General features: G+C 42.0%; 1 protein-coding gene across 1 annotated transcript; it reads left to right on the plus strand.

The window, feature by feature from the left end:
- The first annotated feature begins 1,721 nt into the window (after window positions 1-1,721).
- On the plus strand, window positions 1,722-17,490 carry LOC126385007 (uncharacterized). The gene is made up of 8 exons (XM_050036491.1): window positions 1,722-1,743; window positions 3,498-3,561; window positions 5,996-6,140; window positions 7,135-7,203; window positions 9,675-9,800; window positions 9,902-9,970; window positions 16,653-16,748; window positions 17,344-17,490. The coding sequence occupies exons 4-8, from the start codon at window positions 7,153-7,155 to the stop codon at window positions 17,431-17,433; spliced, it is 432 nt and encodes a 143-aa protein (XP_049892448.1). The 5' UTR covers window positions 1,722-1,743; window positions 3,498-3,561; window positions 5,996-6,140; window positions 7,135-7,152; the 3' UTR covers window positions 17,434-17,490.
- Window positions 17,491-24,013: the final 6,523 nt, after the last annotated feature.

Genomic DNA, 24,013 nt, shown 5'->3' on the forward strand with positions numbered 1-24,013 from the left:
CTTTTGTTTGTAGCGTGTCACACCCGTCGGCAGCGTCAAGAGTTGGGTGTCAGTTTGTAGCTTCATGTCACCAGCTACCACTGTAAATTAATTGTAGCCTGTTTCTGTGTCACTCGTAGTGTGAGCAGAGCAAATGGGTGCCCTGAAAACCTAGGGTTTACCAACTATCAACTGCAACAACTCAACAGTATGAGTTTGGCCCTGGACTTGTATTACTTATCTTTTCCCATCTTACTCCCATCATTTCCTGTTCTCTCTCTACTGTCAGCACTGTAATAAAGCTATACTATAAATACAAGACATATACAAGAGACAACTAAACATTATACCTGCTAAACATTACCACATTTGCATTGTTATTGTGATGTTAGCATGCTGATGTTAGCATACAGCTCCAGTCACAGCTGTGCCTAAGCATAGCCCCCACACAGCAACGAGCATGGCTCTAGACTAAAATATAATTCATCAATTCTGTGAGCACAATAAACAGAATTCCATTACCTAAACTGTTGCTGTTGCTGCTGGAGGTATTCCTCATAAAACTTTGCCAAATAAGCCATGCCCTTCTGATATAAGATCATAACCTGAGGAAATGATTTAGCTGGCAGTCACATTAGACATGTCCAGGTGTGTTTAGTCTTGTGTTCCACCTCAAGCTGGAATATTTTAGTTTGTGTAGCCATAAAGGACTCTTGGGGCTCAAAAATCATACTCCCTAAATGTAATGAAATGTCAAGAACCAAAAATAAGACCATGCACACGCATGTATGGTGCAAACCCAGTTTTTCCTGCAGGGATTAGGATGATGTTAAAAACAGTCTTGTGCACACAGCATACGTACAACTACATCCAAATACGCATACTCACTCATGCCTTAAGCGAGATTGAGGTCAGGGGACAGTCCAAACAGTTTCACTGCCAACAACATTCACAACACTACTCTGTCTCCATTAATATAACTGGATCTGAACTCACAAACACACGTGTACACACACATTCATGCACATGCCTTAAAAAGACAAAGAAGGAAGGTGCAGACCCCTACGGTCCCCATCTGTGGGCTCACACACCCAAACACATATGTACACTTGCACTACAATAAGTGTCCCGTGGGTGGAGCTGAGTCCCCCGAGGGATGGAACCGTTCTGGACAATGGGTACTGAGGAGGAGTTAAGCCTCTTTGGGTGTACGACTTAGCGGCCAAGGGATCAGGCATTAAGACACAAGGCGTGTTAGGAATCCTTCATGACAAGAGCTTTCACGGAGTCACTCCAGGTCACCACACAGCAGCCCGCTCACATCTGATTTCAGGCAAAAAAGAACTGATGTTTGGAGTGTAAAAAGGATATGTTGTCACGCAGGCACGGTGCCACAGCTGTGATGCACTTTGCTCTTGGGTCACTTTAGTCAAACTCTGCACTTAGTAAGCCTTTGCAGCGCCTTCGTCTGATCTATATCACAGCTGTCAAAGTTTGTTTGCAGCTGTGAGAGCCATCGCAAAGGAAATGACACAACTTCATATTGACTTTCTTTAGCCCTTTATTCTTTTGCCTGCCCAGATCATAAGATGTGGATGAGCCAGGAGGGGTAAGAGCATATTGGACAAAAGAACAGGTTGAAAACATATCAGAACCTAGGCAGAGTTTGGCTTTAAGAACAAAGTCCTGTTCATTTCAACACAGTTGATTTTGGTGGCTGTGGCCTTTTGCTAAAGCAATCCAGGAGATCCCCTGCCCACACAGGTAGGAGCAACAGTAAATGTCTAAATTTGTCTTTCCAAACCCATCAGTATATGACAGTCCTGTCTTGCATTTTTTAAGTCATCCACAGTGAAAAAAAATGTCTGACTGGATTCAACAGATTTGTGAGGAGGGAGCTGAGCCTGAGGGCTAAGCTCTCGATTTACCAGTCAATCTATGTTCCAACCCTCAGCTATGATCATAAGCTTTGGGTATTGCTCCAAAGAATGAGTACGCACATGCAAGCAACCCAAATGAGTATCCTTTGCTGGATGGTGGCCATCACCCTCAGAGACTGGGTAAGGAGCTTTCCTTAGATGACTTTCTTTAGACGTTTACTGGACATGCCAACTGCCAACTTCCTGGGAGAGAAGAAGCTCATAGCATACATACATACTAATTCATGTATTTTGCTGAGGGAAAGTATTTACAGGCCAGAGCTGTTTCCTGTTGTGAGCAGGCTGATGAGTGATGTCAGGGCGTCAGGGATGTTCAGGGACCAAAGGTCAAAGATCACAGCTTGTTGCTCGCTCTGAGGGTGCAGAATGTGCAGAGGTTGTGTGAAGTGATGTGGGATTGTAGGTTGTGTGTTGCTGTCTGTGTTTTTGAGAACATATGGACGCCATAAGTGCTCTTTGGGGTTTTAGACCTTGAGTGAAACTACATTCTAAGATGTACTGCAACAATTATGATTTCCTGCTTATTGTGATCAAACTTCATGCAGTCAGAATGTTTAGAGAGCGGTAGATTTCTAAATAATGAGCTGTTCAGTCTAATTCAGATCATCACACGTTTGACGGTGCAACACCATTTATTGGTTTACTAACCAAATTTTTTGAAAGTCAACATATGACTTTAATTTAGGCATCTTGTGTATAAAGCTCACACATACACACACCTGCCAACACTTAACACATTATTGATATGGTTTCCAGGCCTGCCAGAGTTCTATCATCTCTCATTATGAGTTTGTTCTGAGATTAACAGCCTATAAAAGCCTATTTATAGCTTCAGTGAGATTAACATACATCATTCTAAAGTGGGAGGATGAAAATGTTGCACCTCATGAAGAACAAAACGTGGACATAACATGCACCTTCACAGTTCTACTTTACACTGGGTTTTCTCATTCACACTCTGCTCTCACTTCCAACAACAACAACAACGGTTGTTAACCTCACCACTGCCTCAGGTCTGGAGCTGAACTCCTGGAACTCCGTGGCTCATGAACTAACTCCTTTTCATATAATGTCTCAGCAGGTTGCATAACGCCGCATTTACATGCCAGTATTTTTTTATGATTAATTCTATGAAAAACATGAACCGTTTCTCATTGTGCTCCACAGGAATTATGAATAAAAAACAAACCTGTAATCCATGCACTTTTTTCTTATTTTTATTGTTATTTTTTAATCGCTTTCTCATGAGGGACTAATGCAACACCGTAGTAACATTTTTGCAAAATGATTATCAGTGTGATAAAACGTAAGTAACAGTCTGATGTAAATAAAAGTTGTATTGAACTGTGGCAAACTGTTAAATGCATGGATGGATTACTGAATGGGCCTACTGGGCACAGGCCCAGGGCCCCAGGTGTCAGGGGCCACCCTCAATGTCACCTACAAAATGCCACTCAAATGCCACTACAGACATACACAAAATGACTATGAAGTGACAAGAAATTACCAAAAAAAGACACAAAACGACCACAAAGAGATGCGAAACCACACCAAAGTCTATGTCTTGGTCCTATGCAGGAGAAGTGATGGGGCCCTTTGCATATCTGTGGCCAGGGGGACATTGTCTCATAATTCGCCCAAGGTAACATGAGAAATTTTACAGTTTTTTTTGTCCATTAATTAGAACATATCAAGCTGAATGTTAATTAAAGACAATATGCTGTATATAACTGCGTGTGTACAAGAAAGCACATTGCATAGGCACTCTGCAGTATATAACGTGATATCACTGAACTGTGCACTAAACTTCATTTGATATAAATATAATTCAAATCTTTTTTATTAGCTGATTCTTATTATGGAAATAAGTAATGCTGAGTTTTAATCCTGTGTAATGATTAATTCTATACATAATGTCTGTATTGTGGTTCATGTTTGAATGTTTCATGTTCATTTTGTATTTTGTGTATCTGCAAGCTTGCCATGGTATATATTCTTTTATGATGTAATCAAGTTAAGTCGAACAGGTCTGCTCATCTTCATGAGTGTGCTGTGAGACTGTATAGAATCTGACAGAGAAAGGAAACTGTCAAAAGATACTTGTTGCTGTGATGCCTCAGTCAGGCCTGGCAAGCTGATCTGATCCAGCAGCACTATAACAGCCCCCAGATGTGTTTTACATAAATGTGTCAACGCTGTGACAGAGTGAGTTCACTGGAAACACTCTGAGCATCCACCGTATCCATCACCACAGTCTGCCAGGCTCCTTATTAGCAGCCTGCTGAAAAGGCTATTAATTAGGAAAAGAGGACATGATGAACCATATTGATTCTAGAGGAGAAATACAGCAGCAGAAAGCTAGCTGTAAATAAAACTGAAGCTGCATTTTCACAATGCTGACTAGGACTGATGCAACTCTGCTCAGGGAGCTGTGTTGACATGTGTTAAAGATACAACAGCAAATAAAATGACGGCTTTCAAACAAAACCCAAACTTTGTATATTACCCTCATTACATGCTGACAGTTTGATGTGGAAACTGATACCACTCATGTTTTCATGCTATATGAAGCTAAAACCAATGGCTGGTTAGCTTATATTTGCATACAAGCTGGAAACGGGGAAAAAGCTAGCTTAGCTGTAATGCCTTGACAATGCAATGGCTACGTTATTCCTGAGTCGCCACTGAATTATTGCTCAAGCTCTTGTTAACATAGTTATGTCACCATGGGCTTGTGTGTCTGCCACTTATGCACCTCGACTAAATGTAATCTTAAGGTACTTTTTGGTAAAAAAAAATAAAAATAAATCAATGCTTTTGATTAACGTCTGAGCTCAATTTTAACATCACATTTTGTGGCCCTGTTGCATCCTCGTGTGCACCACAATGCACATAAAGCTAGCATAGTGCTAGCTAATTAAGCTAGAAAATACATCTAGAAATAAAAACATTTGAATTTCATTTGTAGCGTGTCACACCCATCCACAACAACAAGTGTCAAGGGTCAGTTTGTAGGTTCATGTCACGGGCTATAACTTGTAGCCTGTTGCTGTGTCACAAAACAAAGCTAACAAATTACACCACCCAGCATCTTTAAAGTTCACTAATAAACATGTAATATCTCATTGCAGTTGCATAATAACAGCTCTAGCAATAGTTGTGCACACCCTCCATCTCCTTATCACCACCTAGTCTTTGCAGATTAATCAGCCTCATCAGCCATCAGTTTTAGACTCATCGGCCACCACCACCATCAGTGTGTGCTGCTCAGATGCCCCTCGATTACAAATCTCGCTCTGGAGTTCAAGTGCCAAAGACTTTCTGTCAAATCTCAACCATACATCATCTGTAATCTGTATTAACAATTATCTTTACTTCATTCACCTGTCTCTCCTCATTGAACTGACAGCAGTGACTTTTGGGAGTCTTGTTGTCATTGGCCCAAACCCCCCTTAAAATACATCTTGGTGCTTTTTATACTTAGTTTTTGCACAAATTAAACAAACAAAAGATGGCATGTTTATTAGCAAGCACTTAAAGGTGAGGTTAGGTAGAAGTTCTTACCTTTGGACAAAAGCCAGGCTAGTGTTCCCCCACTGTTTCCAGTATTGAGGCTAAGGTAAGATGAGCAGCAGTAACTTCATATTTAGTATAAGGACATGAACGGCATCAATCCTCTCGTCCAGGTCTCAGAGAGAAAGCTAGTACAGGTGTTTCACAAAACATGAAACCATTATTTTTATTTTTTCATTTTCCAGTAAGTTTTGTTCTTTGGTTGGATGGAAAACTGCTTCTAGAATATAACTTTACACTAACACTGATTATTTTAAGTTTTAAGTTAACTCCCATGTGGCCTTTTGGTTGGTAAAGGTTGATACACTGACCTGAGGCTTCATACTGATCTCACCTGAAAAGCTTCCGAACTATCCATTATGCTCCTCTGGCTTCTCGATTCTATTAGTGGGACAGTGGCACTTCTGTCACTGTACTGTGGAAATAACTAGCATGTAGGCTGCATGCCGTCACTGTATAAAACCCTTTATAACTGATCTGAAACTTCCTGTTGGGACTTCAAGCTGGAGAAGGACGCAAAAAGGATCTATGGTTATTATGAGGCATCAAAGAGAGAGGGTATAATCAGAGGGAAACAACAGGTATTGATCAGCACAGTGGATACTGGTTTGACTGGTTTGAGAGAACACAGCTGGTGTTGACCCACAGGTGAGTGATTGATTTTTTAATGACTACTCTGGCTTTATTTGATCTTATTTCCTCCCAATTGTTAATATTTGATCCTATTTTTAAAAAAAAACAGTGTTTCCTCTAGGATTTTTTTCAGCAGCGGGGGTGGCGGGGGGAGGGGGTGAGAGACATCCCTCCATCCATACTTACTGACTTATTCATACTTCAAAAACAGCATCAATAAGTGATTAACATAGGGGGGATCAAAATAAAATAAATAAATGAAATAAAAATCAACCAGCCACCCTCCTCCCCTGACAAGTCCCTTCATAAGTAACGAACAGTCCCTAAAGTTTCTCCTCTGATACGCCACATACTGTGTGCCGCCATGGCTCAGCTGTTCAGGTACTTTTGGGCAGTCATGACAACAAGTTATTCACCTGGAGCCGGACTTCTTCGCCGGTAAGCCGTTATAATGCGCCGCCGTATTTGACAGGAATACGTATTCCTGTCCGTGTCTGTGACCCCCGTTCAACCCACAACCGGCGGGATTCGCCGTTACTGTTTATCGCCACACTGCCGACATTTTACTCTGTCCGTCACCGCACGCTGTTTGATTGCGTTATCAAAACACGCCGCTATTATTCGGCCTTGCTTTTCACTTATTCCACCGAATACCGAATGTGTGTTTTTTTGCAATATTCGGCCGAATATATTCGGTGCATCCCTAAATAGGAGCCTTCCCCCACTCCCCCCTCCCCTCACCGCTGCTCTCCTCACTACACTGGCTGCTGTGCTGTGCAAGTGCACAGATGTCTCAGAGCGGTGGTGGTGCATTTGCAAAATAAATGTTTTGAAGGAGCAGCAGCGGTGGCAATAATTTAGCAGAATGTAGCGGAAACACTGCAAAATAATCTGTAACAGAGCTAAAGTAAATACCTCACTGACATATTTATGGAACTTTTGATGTAAATGCCTTAAAGTCAGTCAGACTTCATAAATTAAACTGTGATTATCTGTGTCTCATGAGCAGCACCTGTCCTGGATCGAGATGACTCACATGAAAAGGTTCCAAGGTATTCCAATGTCCAAGGTATGTCAGGTACTGTTGGAACCATGGCAACAACTTGATTATATAGACAATAGGCTACACAGGGATAGGACTGCAGTTATTCAAACCGCTCAAGCATACGGTTGCAGCGGTTTAGCAAGTTCCCTCATGTATTCATTCCTTATCGATCCCACATCAACCTGGCAGATGACTCTTACGCAAATATACTTCAGTGGAACCAAACCTGAGAAAAGCTGGTAACAGACCAGCAGTAAACAACTTTGAGTCCCACACTAAATTTGTTCTACATTTGTATTTTGATACTTTGGTTGATATCTGGTGACTGAAGGCACAATTTGCATCATTTTCAAACTCTACTATTCACTGACCTCTTGTGACCTGCAAATGAGGGTGTTGCTTAACAGCCTATAAAGCCTATAAAAATGAATCACCCTGCTCGGATGTTTTTTGATGTTTTCAGAAGTCTACAAAGTGGTCTAAATAAATTAAAAGGATAAAATACAGCATACTTGTTTGCAAAAGTAGTCACACTCCAAAAGTCTGTCAAGCAGATGCATCTTGCACATCTGTGTGGATAGGTCTCCATCATCTTTGCACATCTGGACACAGCAAGTTTTCCTTCATTCTTCTTTGTGCAGGCTCTGTCAGGTTGTGTGGGGATTGTGAGTTAAAATCCTTTTCCAGACACAAATACTAGATTGGATCGAGATCTGGACTCCCTCACAAGTCTTCCTGGGCACGCTGCACAGAAGCATCCACACATCATGATACTGTCAACATGCTGATAATGCTTCAGTATGTCTATGATGATGTTCAGTGCTTGGCTTGCACCAAATACGGCTTTGGTCTGATTGACAAAAGAACAATTTCCGTATCAGACAGTAGAAGCTTCTTCCAGCTGACTTAAGAGTCTCCAAGATGGGTTCTGGCACACTCTAGTTGAGATGTTATCATGTTTTTTAAGAGTGGCTTTCTTTGCCTCAGGCCACCTGTTGCCACTGTCTCTCCAATCTCAGCCTGTGCATCTTAGAACTAGGACTAGGTACCTGAGCTTGCTACCTTTAAGGTATCAATAAAAAAAGTACCTGTAGAAATGAAACATCTCCAGTCAAACGATACCTGTATTTGATCCTTTTTGCGCTTGGGGTTTGATTGTGGACCGTCCTGACACCCATCAGATCAGTGGGTCAACTTTCTGTTGCTGCAGTCTCTGGAGCTGCTCTCCTCTAGCAACAGCACTAATGTCCAATACTGAGTCGTTAAACTGTCCCAACAAACTCACATTAACACAAAAATCACCAACTGTCCCTGGTGCAGAGCTCAGCAGGAGCTGCAGTCTATGGTGTAGTGAAGTTTAGCATATATTGACAGAATTGACAGTTCATTATAAGTTATTTTTAGCAATTAAAACTCTCTGTATCGGGCATATTTTTAAAGCTACAGAGAAGACATATGGTATCATATTAAATTCAAGGACCTAAGGCATCCACTGGTACTAACCATGTTGTACTATTCTGTCAGAGAGAGGGGGGCAAATAACTCCAAAATTACACTAAATTTTAGCAAGGGGGAAAGGAATCTTGCCATTTTTCAAAATAGTGTATTTAAATATTTCCACATACTGGGGTACCTGAGCAGTCTTGAATTGGATAAATTGGGTATAACTGGAAAACTGTGAGTTCACAGCCATGTACACTTTATGCTATTTCAGTTATGCAGACAATTTGACCAATAATTAAAGTAGCCCTCAAGATTGAATGAAGAAATGAAGAAAAAAAAATTTGCTCACTGCTGATTTGATAGTCATTTCCTGGTCATTTTTTTAGCCATTACTCTGCTTTTCAAAATAAGAAGGTATATTATAGGGATTCCCCCACTTTTCAAAATGTTGTCCCCCCTTGCTTGGCTGGCCTGCCCATCGGCATCTCATAGCAAGGCATAGGACATCCCTTAGCGTGTCACACAGCTGAAACACATTGTAACACATGGTTACACATTGTTAAACAGTCGGTTAGGTTTAGGCAACAAAAAAAAAGGTTAGGTCTAGGAAAAAAAACATCATGTTTTTGGTTAAAATAAGTAAGTTTGTGAGGTAGGAATAATGTAACGTGATGTAAATAGGTCACGTGACTGACGTCAGTGCACAATGATTGTAAATTAGTTACATAACGGAACATTAAAACATTGCTGACTTTTGGTTTCACACAGGACGTGGGCTGTCATCTCCTGGGTGAAAGTCTTGTTTTGTTTGACCCATCCACCTCCCCTCCCTCCTGCCTGATGCGAACTTTCTCTCTCTTTTTTGGAGTTATTAAAAGCCCTGTTCGTCTCAGAAAGACGCAAAATGGTGGCTTTGGCGTTGATATCACATGCTGAGGGACCTGACAAAACATCTATATTTGATGACCTGGGAATGAGAACAAGCTAAGTCAGGGCAATTTGAATCCAGACGGAAGTATACAAGTTTCACATTTGACGAATGGCTGTTTTTCTGGTTCTAGTCAATGAGAGGTTTGTGTAAAGAAGAAGACTATGTTTTTCTGGGAGTGTCAGAGAGGACGACAAAAGTAACGGCAGAAGGAGCTGGAGCTTTTGAGGATGACTGGAGAGACAAAAAGGAGGAAAGGGTAAGAGATAAAGACAATTTAGTCTCTTAACACCACAAAGTCCATTATTGTAACACTTCCCTTAAAAACACAAACAAGCATAGTATGTGTGTGTGTTTCAGGTCCGTCGGCGGCTGGAGAGGGAGCAGCTGGAAAAACAGAGACTCCAAGAAGTAGAGGAGAGCAAGAAGGTAAACACACACACACACACACACACACACACATACACACACACACACGGAAGACACACTCTACAAGTCTGTACATTTGTGAAATCAAACAGTCTCTTTACTCTCAGCACTTGCACTGCAAGTTTCCTGCTGAACGACACTGGTTCAGCCTCAACTGCTGCTGCTTTAATCTCCTCAGGATACACTCTTGCCAATGCCTGCTTGTACATTTTAATTTTCACCCACCCAGCCAATGCCTGCTTGTACATTTTAATTTTCACCCACCCACACACACCACACCACATGAACACACACACATACACAGGTTGCACCTGGCAGCCAAGCTATAGTAAAATGAGCTGACTTGTGTAATGACAGATCGTCCTGGCTGTCAGCAACATTTATTGCTAAGCCAACCTCTGATAATATGAAAGAGATTTTGGATTTTAGCCCGTAAGTTCTCCTTGCTATGTTTTTGTTTGATGCCTGTTGTGATCCAAAGATTTGGTGCCTAACCTCAGCCAGCAACACCCAGAATAATTTCTCTTATTAAACTATTAGCCACTGTCAAACAGTTTTCTTTCTGTTTGTGTTTCCTCCGGTTAATCCTCTCTGTGAACGGAGCTCGTTATTCACATTAAAGACGCTGTGCTTAAAGTTTCATGAGACCATGCTGTTATAATCAGCCTAATGGAAACGGTGGTCTGAACAATCAGGCATGAGGCAGTGTGACTCCTGATCGATGAGTGTTAATTTACCTCAGAGGTTCACTTCACTGCTCAAGGCAAAATCAGATTCACTTCCATGGAAACGTCAGAGCGGGAAACACATCTCTGGCCCTCTGTCAAGACTGCCGGGCTTATCAGTCGCTTCAAACCTCACTCACACTTCACGGCACTAAACATAGACACACACACACACACACATGTTGGAGCATATTTGACAGCAGCACAAACACATATTTAGCATTTTAAAGAGCTGGAGTGAATTCACACTGTATATTCATTTAAAAACACCACACACAGTTGTCAAAACAGACGGACACACACACACACACACACACACACACACACACACACACACACACACACAAAGCAGCTGTGGGTCCTTTGAGCAGCCGCCCCGTTTCTGACAAGAGTGTGTGAGGTCAGCAAGGGACATGCACTGTTATTGTTGTCGTCAGTGTTTCCGTTTCATGTGCACACACACATACACACAGGCAGGAAGCTGATGACAACATTTACCCTGATAAAGAGGACAGTCACTCTCACCGCAGTATGGAATGTACTTTCCGCTGAATCCTAACTTAACCTCAGACACACACGCGCGCACGCACGCACGCACGCACCCACGCACGCACGCACGCACACTGCTGGAATGCCACAGTCAAGCCAAAGGGATTCCATAAATACACTGTAATGTTTCCAATTTAACACTTATGTTCAAAAACAACTGCTTTCCTGCTTATTATAATAAATGAGACCAAACTACCCAGAAAACAACAACCTATTTTTTAACAAGGGTACATTTCAATGCAATTTCCAATGTAATTCTTAGGAAGAAAGACAAGGGTGGCAAAACATATTAAATTTCATGGTTGGTTTCCCAAAATGTTGTGTTGAAACTAAACCCCCCCATGCTGTCTGAATTTTGTTATATAATTTGAAGCATGATTTTTTTTTTATTTTTTTTTTTTAAAGAAGGCAAGAAAAGCATTTTTGCGTAACTACTATGGTTAAAGTCTTAAATATGTGAGGGATTCCAGCCAGCCAGGTGTTTTTTCTTTGCTAACCCGCCAGCTAAATTCAGGGAGTGCAGTGTGATAACAGTACAAGTGATACCTTTAGTGCCTCCAATCCCAGCGGGATCCCAGTGGGATTGGAGGTGAGCTCCAAAGAATGCTTAAAGCCTTCTGGGTATACTTCTATGCTAGACTCCACAACTGCATCTCTGAATAATTTGCATAATTTCTTGTCTTGAGTTTTAGTACATTTAATTTCAGTAACAGTAATTACACGCAATTCCATTTAAAGACCAGTTGGCATGTTGTATATATATTCGCCCCAGTTTAAAGCAGTGGGTTGAAATCCACAAGAATTTTCTGAAAAATTTGGAATTCTGAAAACAAATGTGTGTGTTTTCGTCACTGAAAACCTCAAACTGCACAGATGTCAGTCTGAAAATGAAGCTTTCCTTGCATCTCAAAGGTCAAGTTGGAGATGAGGTTTTGGTCTGACAGGACTCATGCTGCATAAGCACACACAGTGGGATAAAATGATAGCCCTTTCTTAAATTGTTTCTTCGTATTTACTACAGGGGCACACCAAAATTTTGCACTAGTAAACCGCCACTAAAACTTGCTTGTTTGGGCTCATTCCATATGTATTGTGTCCTAACTTCACTTTGCACTGCATCTGATTCTTGACATTTTTTTCCACCAGTTTTCCCAGCCTCCTGCTTGAGACTGTATTTTCTGACTCTGAATGCCTCTCCCAGTGTAGTGCAACGAGACTGAAGCTCTCCTCCCACTAAAATAGCACAGCTAACCAACGCAGGCTTGTAGCGAGTTGAGGCAACAAAATTCAAAATGTAAAGTTTGTGCAAAAATACAAATTGTCAAGCAGCATTAGCAGTGTCCCAGTACATAGCATTAGCAGCCGGCTCCTCCTCCGCTGTATCCCGGCAGCAGCGTTAGCAGCAGAGAAGCTGGACTTGCTCGAACGGCCCGCTGGAAAACCGAAGATCAAGGACGCGGCGACGCGGCCCTGCCACGGCAGCTGCCCATGGGCAAACAAATCAGTCTCCAGCATTCCGCTGTCCAGAAGCCTCAAATCTGTAGGGTAGGGGGGCGGACACGACTCGCGGCAGTATTTTGATTTTGAGTGCAGTAACCATCTTGGCCACATTCTTACATTCGGTGCCTTTAAAGTATAAGAATGTATCCAATATATAACAATGAATTCATAGAGCAAATATCATCTTGTGTGCAGGGCTCCAGAGGGACGCTTTCACAACTCTGCAGACAGTTTGCACTTTTGGGCCTTAAGCCCTTCCAACTGCTCTGCACACTGTCACTCTACTCTACAACCAACACCACTGGCCAGATGGCAAATTGCCACCATGATGTTGTGTTTGGATCAGAAAAAGAGTATTAACGCAATTTGTCATTTTGTCAGTGATTGCCAATTTAAGGCAATTTGTTCAAAGTTTGCTACCCCCTCTTCACACACCACAAAGCGGAACAAGTGTGTATAGAACATGAATGAAGTAATCATTCAAATGTCCAAATGCTCATTTTCAACTCAAGGACTTCTTGGAAAGAATGTCCTGGTTGTTCGCCTGAAATGACTGTGTGTGTGTGTGTGTGTGTGTGTGTGTGTGTGTGCGTGTGTGTGTGTGTAGCATGTAACTGGGGAGGTAACGGCTTAACTGCTTTCACCTTCACTCCACATGTGTCAGCATGTCTTTAAACTGACGTTAAACTTAATGCCTCCCTTGCTCACATTAACTTCCTCTGAACATTTCTGCTCCCCCGACATGCACGCACGCACACACACACACACACACACACACACACACACAATGACAGAAATGTTAATTGATGACAGGCGCGGTCCGTTGAGAACCACTGGCCTCGGCCATCTCACATGTATCCCATCTGAACTGTTTAAAGTCTTACATACACAAGTCTGAAGGATTTATCATTCTCTCTCTCACATATGTGAAAATTATACATACAAACACACAGCAGGAAACTGGATCCAAGAGAGTAATACTGAGCCCAATTTGAGGTCAGGGATACACAGCAGGCACTTTTCATCACTCTCACAGACATACATGTCATGAGCACGCCTACTTGAGGCTCTGAGGAGCAGCCCTAACAGAATGTATGTACTGTTATATCATTGTACCATGGGACCTTTATGACCTTCAAAATGTTTCTACAGATTTCTACGATATTAGAGTGGATTTCCTGCAAGGGATTGTGGGTTTTGTCTTTGTCAGCTTGCTTTTTTCCACCCAAAGCAGGTGTGCAGCTGCAAAATTGAATCCATACATTTGTTCTTTGTTTATATGGAGCAATTTATAATTTGTGCTATATACTGTGACATCTTTAAATCCAATGCACCATCAATAAAGTTTTATATCAGTTTGTTACATGGCAAAATAGTGACTTTTTTGATGAGATTTGTAATTGACACCTGCTGTAAATGAAGCATTTAGCTCAACCCAAGAACCTTCAGGACTAACTTTTCTAATCTAAGATAGTAGGCTACTCCACAGTCAATTAGCAGCTGAGACACAGACCACTCACATTAGAGCCTGGTGGAAAGATCATAAATCAAACCTACCCAAAGCATCATTAAAGCCACCGTGTGTAGGAATTTCTCCCATCTAACAATGAAATCATATATTCAAACGGATAGCGCACACTAGTGCCTCACTGTTTCAAAGTCGTATTGCAACAACGGTAGCCACTGTGTACCAAAAAGCTATGATAACATTGATGAAACCATGTCATCCGATACTTCATGGAGTATTCATTCAGGCTCCTACACAGACACACACGACGCGAGTTGACAAACCCCCTCCTTACCAAGCTGGCTGTGTTTACAACGTAGGACTGTCGGGGCGGATGTAAATCGAAACAAACCAATCACATCTTGTCTTTTGACAACTGACAAGTGGCTCAACCTCACACACCTCATCCCTCTCCTAGCATCACGTCATGTCATGGCCTGTGATTGCATTACCTTTCTCCTTTAGCAGCTCTTACCACCTGGGAAAGGCTACTCTGATGTTGACCCTTGTTTTTTGAATTCACCGGTCACGTTGCCTTTTTGTTCCCTTTTGCGCTTTCTTGGCGACGAGGATTCCGTCTCTCGTGATGCTGCATATGCATGATCCTGGATTATGCTCAAAGAGTAGGACTTTGTTATGCTGCAGTAGTGCCGGGGTAGTAGCGAAGCACCTATTGTTCCTCTTCTTTGGCTTCTCAGTCACACAGCGCTGGCCTGGCTCTCAACGGAAACGCTGAAGGTGGGGCTATTCCCTGGTAGTGCTATATGTCCCTTGCTGGCGGATGCATTTTCAAGATGGTGAAATGTTATAGAACCCCCAAAACGACTTACCTGCCCAATGTACAAACAAATCCGAAATTCTCCTTTTACGAGTCAGATTATTGGTGGAGGTAATAATACACCAATGATGACATATTTATGAATGCAGACATCGACTATGTCCCTGTAACACCTTACTCTACATCATCAGAAACCTTAACCACTGCAGATAATTTACAAGATAATGAAAGACTACAAGATTTTTATCTTCTCGCCATCAAACAAAAATGACCTGAGCATGTGCCAAAGCACCACCACAGCACCGCCTTTCCCCCTAGCACATTAAACCTGCTTATTTACTTCTCAATCTCATTTGCAAGTTCTCGCAACAAAGCTAACACCTTTTCAGCTGCATCTAAGTGATAAAAAAGACTTAAGAGCATGGACACACAGTATGCAGGCAGGGGTCCCTCTGATATGTACAACTACACCATTTACCCCTGGCATTAACAATCAATCTGTGACTGGATATCACAACCAGGTAAGTGAAAAGGCATGTTAATGCCAGGTGTAAATGCATGCAGAAGAACACATTGTGATTAGAATGCAATCAGCTCAAACCTTGCCTTTTCCTGTTAGCTTCAAGGGTAAATTTGGTATTTTTTCAACCTAGATCCTTTGTGATGGAAACAACAATTTTTAAAACTGGTCCAGTATTGAGCAAAAGCACTGCAGCCTACAGCAGCGAAAGAGGCTGTGATGCAACCACTCTGGGCATCTTCATATCATCAATGTACGTCCATTAAAAATGCTCGTTTTGGCCACTGACAGGCTCAGGCATCTTAGTTATAAAACAGTGTCTAGGATCCATAGTAAAAGTGTACATGCGGACAAAAGCAGAAAATGGGTTGCCTCAAAAATATTCTGATTTGTAGAACTCTGCATACAGCTGCCAGTGCACTTTTACCCTTTATAAATCCCTAATCATTTTGGAATTGTTTGCACATGAATCAGCTACAAATCCCGCCCTCTACACGGCCTCAAACAACCATAAATGGTCAGTACAAAGCACCTCATGAATACTGATGTATCGAAATGAGCCTGCTAATCAGTAGTTCTTTACAGTGAATCATGGCAACAACCAACAGTCACCAGTGTTTGTATGTTCACAGCATTTAGGGCAGAGTGTGTTTGGCAGCCAGCGCGATGTGTCCAGTGTGCTCTGTGTGTGACACAGTCACTGCAGTGATTTTACACACAAAAATTAAAATCTGAAAACTATCTGAAAGTCTGCTTGGTGCTGGACATGTGGTGTACAGTAGGTTTGTTAATTATAGATTTTTCTTGCTGAACACTGGCTGGAAATGGAGCTGATAAGAGCGGTGAGACTGAACCAAAACAGCTAAGTTCCGTGGCAATCAAAACAATGGCCTGAAAGGTGCTAAAACACTGTGCAGACTTGTGGGTAACTGCAGAGTCAGGAGATAAATCACTGAAAGTGATTCAATCAACATTACACAGTAATTTGATCCATATTTAAAATAACATTATGGACTGGAGCAGCTTTAAAACTACATCTTGATGTTCAGTATTGTTGTGTATAATGGAGGTGCCCATAACAGCGTGTGTCCCCTGTGTGTCAGGAGAGAGAGCAGCAGTGGCGGACTCATATAGAAAAGCTGACCTCCAGCCAGGAGAAGACTCTGCAAGACAGACTGGCAAGACTCAGGAGATTCAGGGTGAGATTGACACACACGCACACGCACACGCACACACACACACACACACACACACACACACACACACACACACCATAATCTGAAACTTGGCAGCGGACCAACTGTTGATGTTCAATACACAACTGACAAACCAGGTGCTGATGTTTGACATGCTGCAGCTTACTGTAACAGTCTGAGATTCAACACCACTGAGTGTTGATTTCAGCAGCCACAAGGCTTCTAATGTTTTGGAGTACCTGCAGAACAGAAAAGCTTTTTTAAAGATCTGAAACCAGCTACTTCCTGAGCTTGCTGATCAAGTTACAGAGTGGTTGCAGTTCAAGGTCATTGATCAGGCACTGGTAAAGAGACTTGTCAGTAGCTACTCAAATAAATTGCTGCCTGGCACAGTGAAAAGTTCAACACTGTCATCACGCAGTTTTATGGCATGCCCCTGTGGTGCCAAGTAATCAATGCTTTCTATTTTATTTGGCATTAGACTTCACAGAGACCTCCTGTCAATCAAATACTGTGGGAGGGACTAAAGATGACAGATGAAAACTCTTCTATCTTAATTTTCCTCCCTCTTCCTCTTCATGCTTTTCTCCACCTGCAGGAGTTCCAGAGGAAAGTGCTGGTAGAGGAGTCAGGAATGGAGGGCGGCGGGGCCAGCCTTACAGTCAACCAGCTGCTCACCAGGATGTAGATGCACTGCACGAGAGACTGACTCATGATAAATGGGTTGTTTGCTGCACTTTAACTTCAATAAATGATCACTGTGTCAACTGAGACGTTAGCGTGATCGATGCAAATGAATGAGATGATGATGGAATGTGGGATTTTTTGAGGAGCCAGCAGCTATAGGAGTTGCAGCATGAGGAATTTCCACATTAATTTAACTCAGTTGTAGTGGCTGCTACTTGCTTTTAAGTTGTGAAAACATAATGTGTTACACAGATGCGGAACAGTTAAGAGCTGCTATGTTCAGACTGCAGGCAAAAGCTCAAATGTGACTGAAATGTGACTGAAATGTGAAGAGCATAGTCATAAGGAATCTAACCTTTTTCTATTCTGACTTGGGCCACTTTCAAATGTGAGCCTAAATCAAATACAGGTCTGATATTTGGCCCCTGCTGACAGCAAGTACAACCCAACTCCTACATGCTTTCTCAGGGAGATGGGTCACCAAAAACTGAGTCTTGCCACAAGAGACTTGGCAACTAAAGCCCTGTTTCCACCAAAAACTTTCTGCATTGTACCTGTAGAACCAAAAGTATCCCCTACAGACATGGTACCTAGACTCTAGATTGGTTTAGCGTTTCAATCTCATGGACAGTACTCTTAAATGTGGGCGGGGTTGTTGTCACTCACTGCTCTGTCCAGCACTCACTGTATTTTCTGTGCACCAGTGATACAGAGGGAAGTCTGCACATTGTTTATTGTCCACAGAACGGGGTTGCACACCTACATTTTCAGAACAAAACAGAACAGGCTGAAGTAAGAGTCTCTCTCTATGGGATCATTAAAAATAGCTGATTTGTGCATTGAGTCCTTGTCAGGCAAGAGCATGGGTTTAATTTTGCCGGACCACCCAGAACAAAGCTCAGTCCACATAATGCAGTCCAGATTAATATATATTTTTTAAACACTTTAAAGCTCCAGAAGGCAACATTGTTTTGGTATAATTGAGTAAAATTTTTATAATACCCTCTAAGCACAATGTAAATCAAGTGGTCTGAGACAAACAATAGGTTTCTGCACCTCACCATGGCTCTGTGTTCAGCCACTAAAGAATCAGTATAGTGCCGATGTGCATCAACCAATCAAAGGTCAGCTCAGACCACTGCATTCCTATAGGCTGTTACTACTACTGCATATGCGTGTTCCTGTGCCGCCGGCAGAAGGGGAGAGCAAGCAGCAAGGGCGAACAGTGCACCAGGTAAAATAGCTATTCCAGCATTGGTTACAACTGCCTACACGGCTAAACCCAAAAAAGGGAAGACAGAACTCGGTTCCCCAGAGCCCCGGAGGGAGGGGAAGGGTGAGGTGGGGCCAGGCCCGGCCGGAGGGCGCGAGGGTCGGCCGTGGGAGACCGAGAGCCGAGCCTTGGGAGTATGTGCGGGTCCGCGAAGGAGGGATGGGGAGGGCTGCTGCGCGGTGAGGGAGAGCCGAGGCTCCCAGAGAGGGAGAAATAGAACAGGATAAAATACTCGCATGCTCGTCTGGTAGGAGGGGCTCAGGGCGGAGACGAACGAAACCTAACTCAGATGAGACTCAAAAATCAACCGTTTTCAGGCTTTCTACCTACTGCAGCTTTAAGATCCACTTATTTCTTAAAGTGCATGTCATCCATGAGAGACAAGAAAAACAAACAGAATGGTCAGAATTGTCATACTGAACTTGGGTCATCACCATTAAGGGGTGTTGATGGATTCATGTGGTCAGTTTGTGTACTAAGTAACATTACGGGTAAACATTCCACCTTAAAAGTTGTCAGCAGTCAGCCCAGTAAATTAAGTAATTTTTTTCTCAGTCTACAGCTGCTGCTAGAGGCAGTATTTTTACTTGCCCCGGGCATTCGGGCAACCGTTAATGTCGGACCCTGATGTATATAAATCCTTTAAAAGTACTGGATCAGTGTGCGGAATACACCAACAGACGGGTTCCACTGTTACCATCCATAACTTTTCACAGTGGAAAAATGTGTACTGCTTAGTGGAAACAAGGCTTAATGCAGTCAATAGTAAATTTGGGATGAAATCCGTTTCAGTGAAACCTTTCATGTAACGATCTCATTACTCCTGGCTCTGTCTCTGCATTCACACACACTTCCATATAGAGGTAGCAGCCATTGCTCCAGAAAAAGGCTTAGTCAAAAATTTGGCTCTCTTTCACAAATATTCTGAGAGTACTCTAAGACAACTCCTAACTTAGACTAAAAACTTTTAGTAAGGAGTCTTAGCTTAGGAGTGATTTAGGAAAGTTCTAAGACCAACTCTGAGCAAGGAAGGGACAGAAACTTTTATCTTACTGAGGAGGTGTGGTTGACCCTGTTGCTAGGTGTGATGCTTGCTTTTAACAGATGTAATTGGTTGTCACAAACACGCCCTTTTGTGGGCCTGCAAGGTGTGGACACCCAGTGGAAATTAAATGAACTGCATCACAATATGGGCTTGACAGTGTTGTCATTGTTAGTGTGATCACTCTGCTGATGGAAGGTTGAGACAGTCCAAAGTCATCACTGCTGCATTTTTATAAATATCTTAGTATTGTGATACTTTTATTTCTGGCATTATAGCATTATTTTGTTAGGTGTGAAATGTGTGCATATCCAGAATGACATCGACCACAAACATTAACCCTGCACAATCTCATCTGTAGCATTACTCACTGTCATTTTGTGTTTAGAGACTGTTTCGTCGACCTCTTTGTGTTTCCACCACTTTCTCCTCTGCTTAGGAAACTCTTAAGCCTCTTAAAAGTCCTCCTCCCTGCTCCTAAAAGTTTTTCACCTTAATAGCTCTTTTAAGGTCTAAGATGCTTTGTGAATTACTTTAATCTTTACAAGGACCTAGTCTTAACCCTAAGGGGAAATTCTAAGAAAACGTCACAGTTCTAAGAATTTTCTTAGAATTTCGTCACTAGGAGCAACTCTTAGCACTAGGAAGCTTTGTGAATACGGCCCCAGATTAAGACATCCAAACAGAAGCAGCGGCTACACGCAGGTAGTCTCGCCACCAGACAATCAGAGATCTCCGGCTTCTGATAGTCTGGGGACACTCCTTTCTAAAGTGTGTTTAACACACCGGCGAAAACGGCCGGCAACAAAGCAACGCCTCTTGCATTTTGAAAAGGACACGCCTTCTCGGAAATGTGCGCTCCCCCTTTTCTCGTCCGCAAGGAAACAAACACACAGAGAGCTTGAAAATGGATGCCGAGAGATTTAACTCCGTTTTATCAAACGTGTGCTCAGTCCACAAGATTGTGGAAATTAAGGACTTACAGCGACTTGAGCCATTTTGTACCGCTACACGTGTTTCTAGTCAGACTATGTTTACGAGCACAAGAGTTCAGCGAGCCACCGAAGGACCGCCCTGCTGATTTACTATTGGTTCTGCAATGTAGGGAGTTTTTTTAAACTCTGAAATTGTATCCACCCATCTAAACACAAAATCAGGGAGAAAGTCATCAGTCTTTAGTTAAGCAAAGCATCTAAAGACTGACTTGTGAGTCTAACACGCAGGAAGTGGTAGCATTACGACCTACTTCAGCAGAGCAAATGCAGGTGATGGCCATCTGAAATGGGCAGCTAAGGGGGGACCTTTGCATAACATCTTGTGAAACAAAACCAGAGCTTCGAATCAGGTACAGCTGGTGATGTGTTATAGTGCTATCATGTAGTTTTCAAATAGACTACGTTTAGGGCGAATTTTGGGATACAAAGCATAGTTTTTCTTCTACTGAGGCACTGTCCATGGTGTTGAAACGTGCGCTTGGTGTGTGTGCTAGGCGCCAACATAGAGCCCAAATGTCCTCAGTCATGATGAAAATGCCTCTGGTGTGTTAATATCTGCATACATGTGCCTGTGCACAAATGTGCAGAAATTTTAAGGTTCGCAGTTTGGAGGTTTGAAAATATGGTCACCTTAATTTAATGACTAGTAGTAGTATTGTATCTTCTTCTCATCTGCAAATACAAATATTCACCAAAATATGAAACCATTTCCTTTATAGGGACCAATGTGAAAACATTACATAAAATTACAAGTGCACATATTCTTTAGTTAGATGAATGAGATTATGGAACTACTAAGCTATTTTTGCTTCCTACTTTTGCATTTGGAGATACTTTCATAGTGACACACAGATGCTGAAACTTAAACGGAGAATGGGGGTGGTTAAAGCAGTTTTTATTGATTTAGAGGATTAACTTTTTTATGAGTCTTATACACTGACTCTCATCTTAAATAGCAGTTAGCCAAAAAGACAACTGTAGTGATGTCATACATCGCCCAAGTGTCCTAAACTTTAGTGAAAACATTGCTGATGGAAAGCAGAGATATCCCCAAGTTGTTTGATATTGTTTCTAAGGTCAGACATGATTCTAATTCCCAGAGACACACCATAAATTACTTCTTAGTCACCTCATAAGAAACTCTAAGTACAGCTGAAGGTATTGTGCAAAACATTGGATCCTATCACAATGTAATAGAGCTGTATCTAAAATAAAGCTACAAAAAAAAAAAAAAAAAATAAGGCTACATATCCTCTTCAATATCGTTTCTTGATCGTCTCAGCTTGGTGGATGAAAATCACCCATAAATCAGACAGTAAAACACTCCAAGATTGATTCCTTTTCTGCATTTTAAAGCCTTAGTTCGCTTTATCTGTTTTCATGCACTGACCAAAGAGAAGATCATGAGGCCTGCAAGTCATTTTTGGGTCATAAAACATAATTTAAACAACATTTTCTGTGGAATTTTGCTCTCAGTGTTTAATGCTATGGGGTCAGGTTTTGAGTGATTTATCTGACCCATATATAAATCTGTGTGGCATGTGTGAGGGGGAGTTTTGATACATTTTTTTATGCATTCCGGTAAAATGTTCAGTGGATGCGTCTGTGGGCAGTGTGGTAGTGTGTGTGTGTGTGTGTGTGTGCCTGTTTTTGTGATTGTAGCTGTGTGTTTGCGCTTGCATGTATGTAACTGCATGTGTGTATTCGTATGGCAGGAAAATCTGTCTATCTAAACAAGATTTAAGAGGCCCTGAGACTTCAGCACACTGTGGCCTTGTATGGTAAATGTGGAGGCAGAAGAGGAGGAAAACAGCAGAAAATAGACGGTGACATTAATAAATATGAAGCCTGAAGCTTCAAGGTCACTCTGGTAGACACCAAGAAACCAGGCTCACATGCCCAGAGATGGTCCAGCAGTGAGGACTCAACATCCAGTCACAAGTTTTTGTTAGTTCTCTGTAGTGAATCTTTCACCATTACTTTGGGAAAATCAAAATAAACTACTATTCAACCCTGTTTCACACAAACACTTATCAACTAACGCTTTAACTGCACCTGCAGCTCTATGAAGTTTTTAAGCCTCTTTTAGCTCATTGTTTTGGTTTCAAAGCACATTTACTCTGTGGTTCATCAACCCCCTTTTTTAGGCAGCAGGCATTAATGAACCCGCTGCACATAATCTCCCTGGAACTAAACAGCTAGTTAGCAATTAGCTGGTGAAGAAAGCAGGGTTGTACTGGACTCAGAATTATGTCAGTTGAATCGGATTTGGCTGTTCAATATGAATATTCAACTATTTTTTGCTTCTTTTTTTTTCATATAAAGTTTGAGGTTTAGAATGGGGTTCAGCAGGATGTTCAGAATGACATTGCCGTAATACAGTAAAATAAGCCAAGCTAGCCCTGCAAGCATGCTAACTAAGCTAACGATGGATCAGAAATGTGCAAAAGCATTTTTTGTTGACACTAGGTTATTAAACGAAAAACAGCAACAGTATGGTATTTACAGTAGTTGCTGTGCTGTAATTTCACCACTTCTAAGCAAAAGGCAGAAGATAACGTTATTTCGGAGCCTGTCCAAGCAAAGCCTCCCTTCCTCCGCACAGCTGCCTCTGTCTCACTCAGACTCACCCTGGGTCGGGGTCTACAGCTGCCTGTACTGGAGAGCAGCATGAAAGCGAGGAGCACTCACTCTGCAGCTACGTTTGGAGACCAATAGGTCCCCACAAATGCACTGTACACTGACTGACAAAAAAACAATAAAGACAAAAAACCCCAACTGCCCAACTTGAGGAATCTCAAGTGACTGAGGGGTTCCAGATTGATAATTTGAATCTTCTACTTTCAGGGGGCAGCCCTTGATTAAAGTCGATTATCCGGCAACAAGAGTCAGACCAAAACAGGCTTAGAGTTCCTCTGCCCTTAATGCAGCTTTAATTTAGTGCTTTCACTGGCCTTAACATGGCGAATCATGCTTCTATTGTTTAAAACAGACGATGAAAGGACAGGAAAAACCTTCGCTGTCAAACATTTTATAGACATGTTTAATATGACAAAAAAACAAAAACAAAAAAAGAAATCATAATCCATAGTGACATTACGCTTCCTCCAAAATGTGTTATTATTATCAGCTATTGCAAATGAGTAATAAGAGAACATCATTTAAGTTGTGAAGTGGGAACTCAGGGAAGATTTAATGCACTCATACACACACACACACATTAACACACAAACATGCACACCCTCTTCTCACACTTCAAAGTTAATGTATT

This window comes from Epinephelus moara, chromosome 23 (assembly GCF_006386435.1).
Source record: "Epinephelus moara isolate mb chromosome 23, YSFRI_EMoa_1.0, whole genome shotgun sequence".
Classification (NCBI taxonomy): domain Eukaryota; kingdom Metazoa; phylum Chordata; class Actinopteri; order Perciformes; family Serranidae; genus Epinephelus; species Epinephelus moara.

What these genes read in the sequence shown, in the direction of transcription:
- LOC126385007 (XM_050036491.1), top strand. Translation starts at nt 7,153, where the DNA reads ATGACTCACATGAAAAGGTTCCAAGGTATTCCAATGTCCAAGGTATGT. An exon ending in GAGACAAAAAGGAGGAAAGG is followed by an intron (nt 9,801 to 9,901) that starts GTAAGAGATAAA and finishes TGTGTGTTTCAG; the next exon opens with GTCCGTCGGCGGCTGGAGAG. An exon ending in AAGTAGAGGAGAGCAAGAAG is followed by an intron (nt 9,971 to 16,652) that starts GTAAACACACAC and finishes CCTGTGTGTCAG; the next exon opens with GAGAGAGAGCAGCAGTGGCG.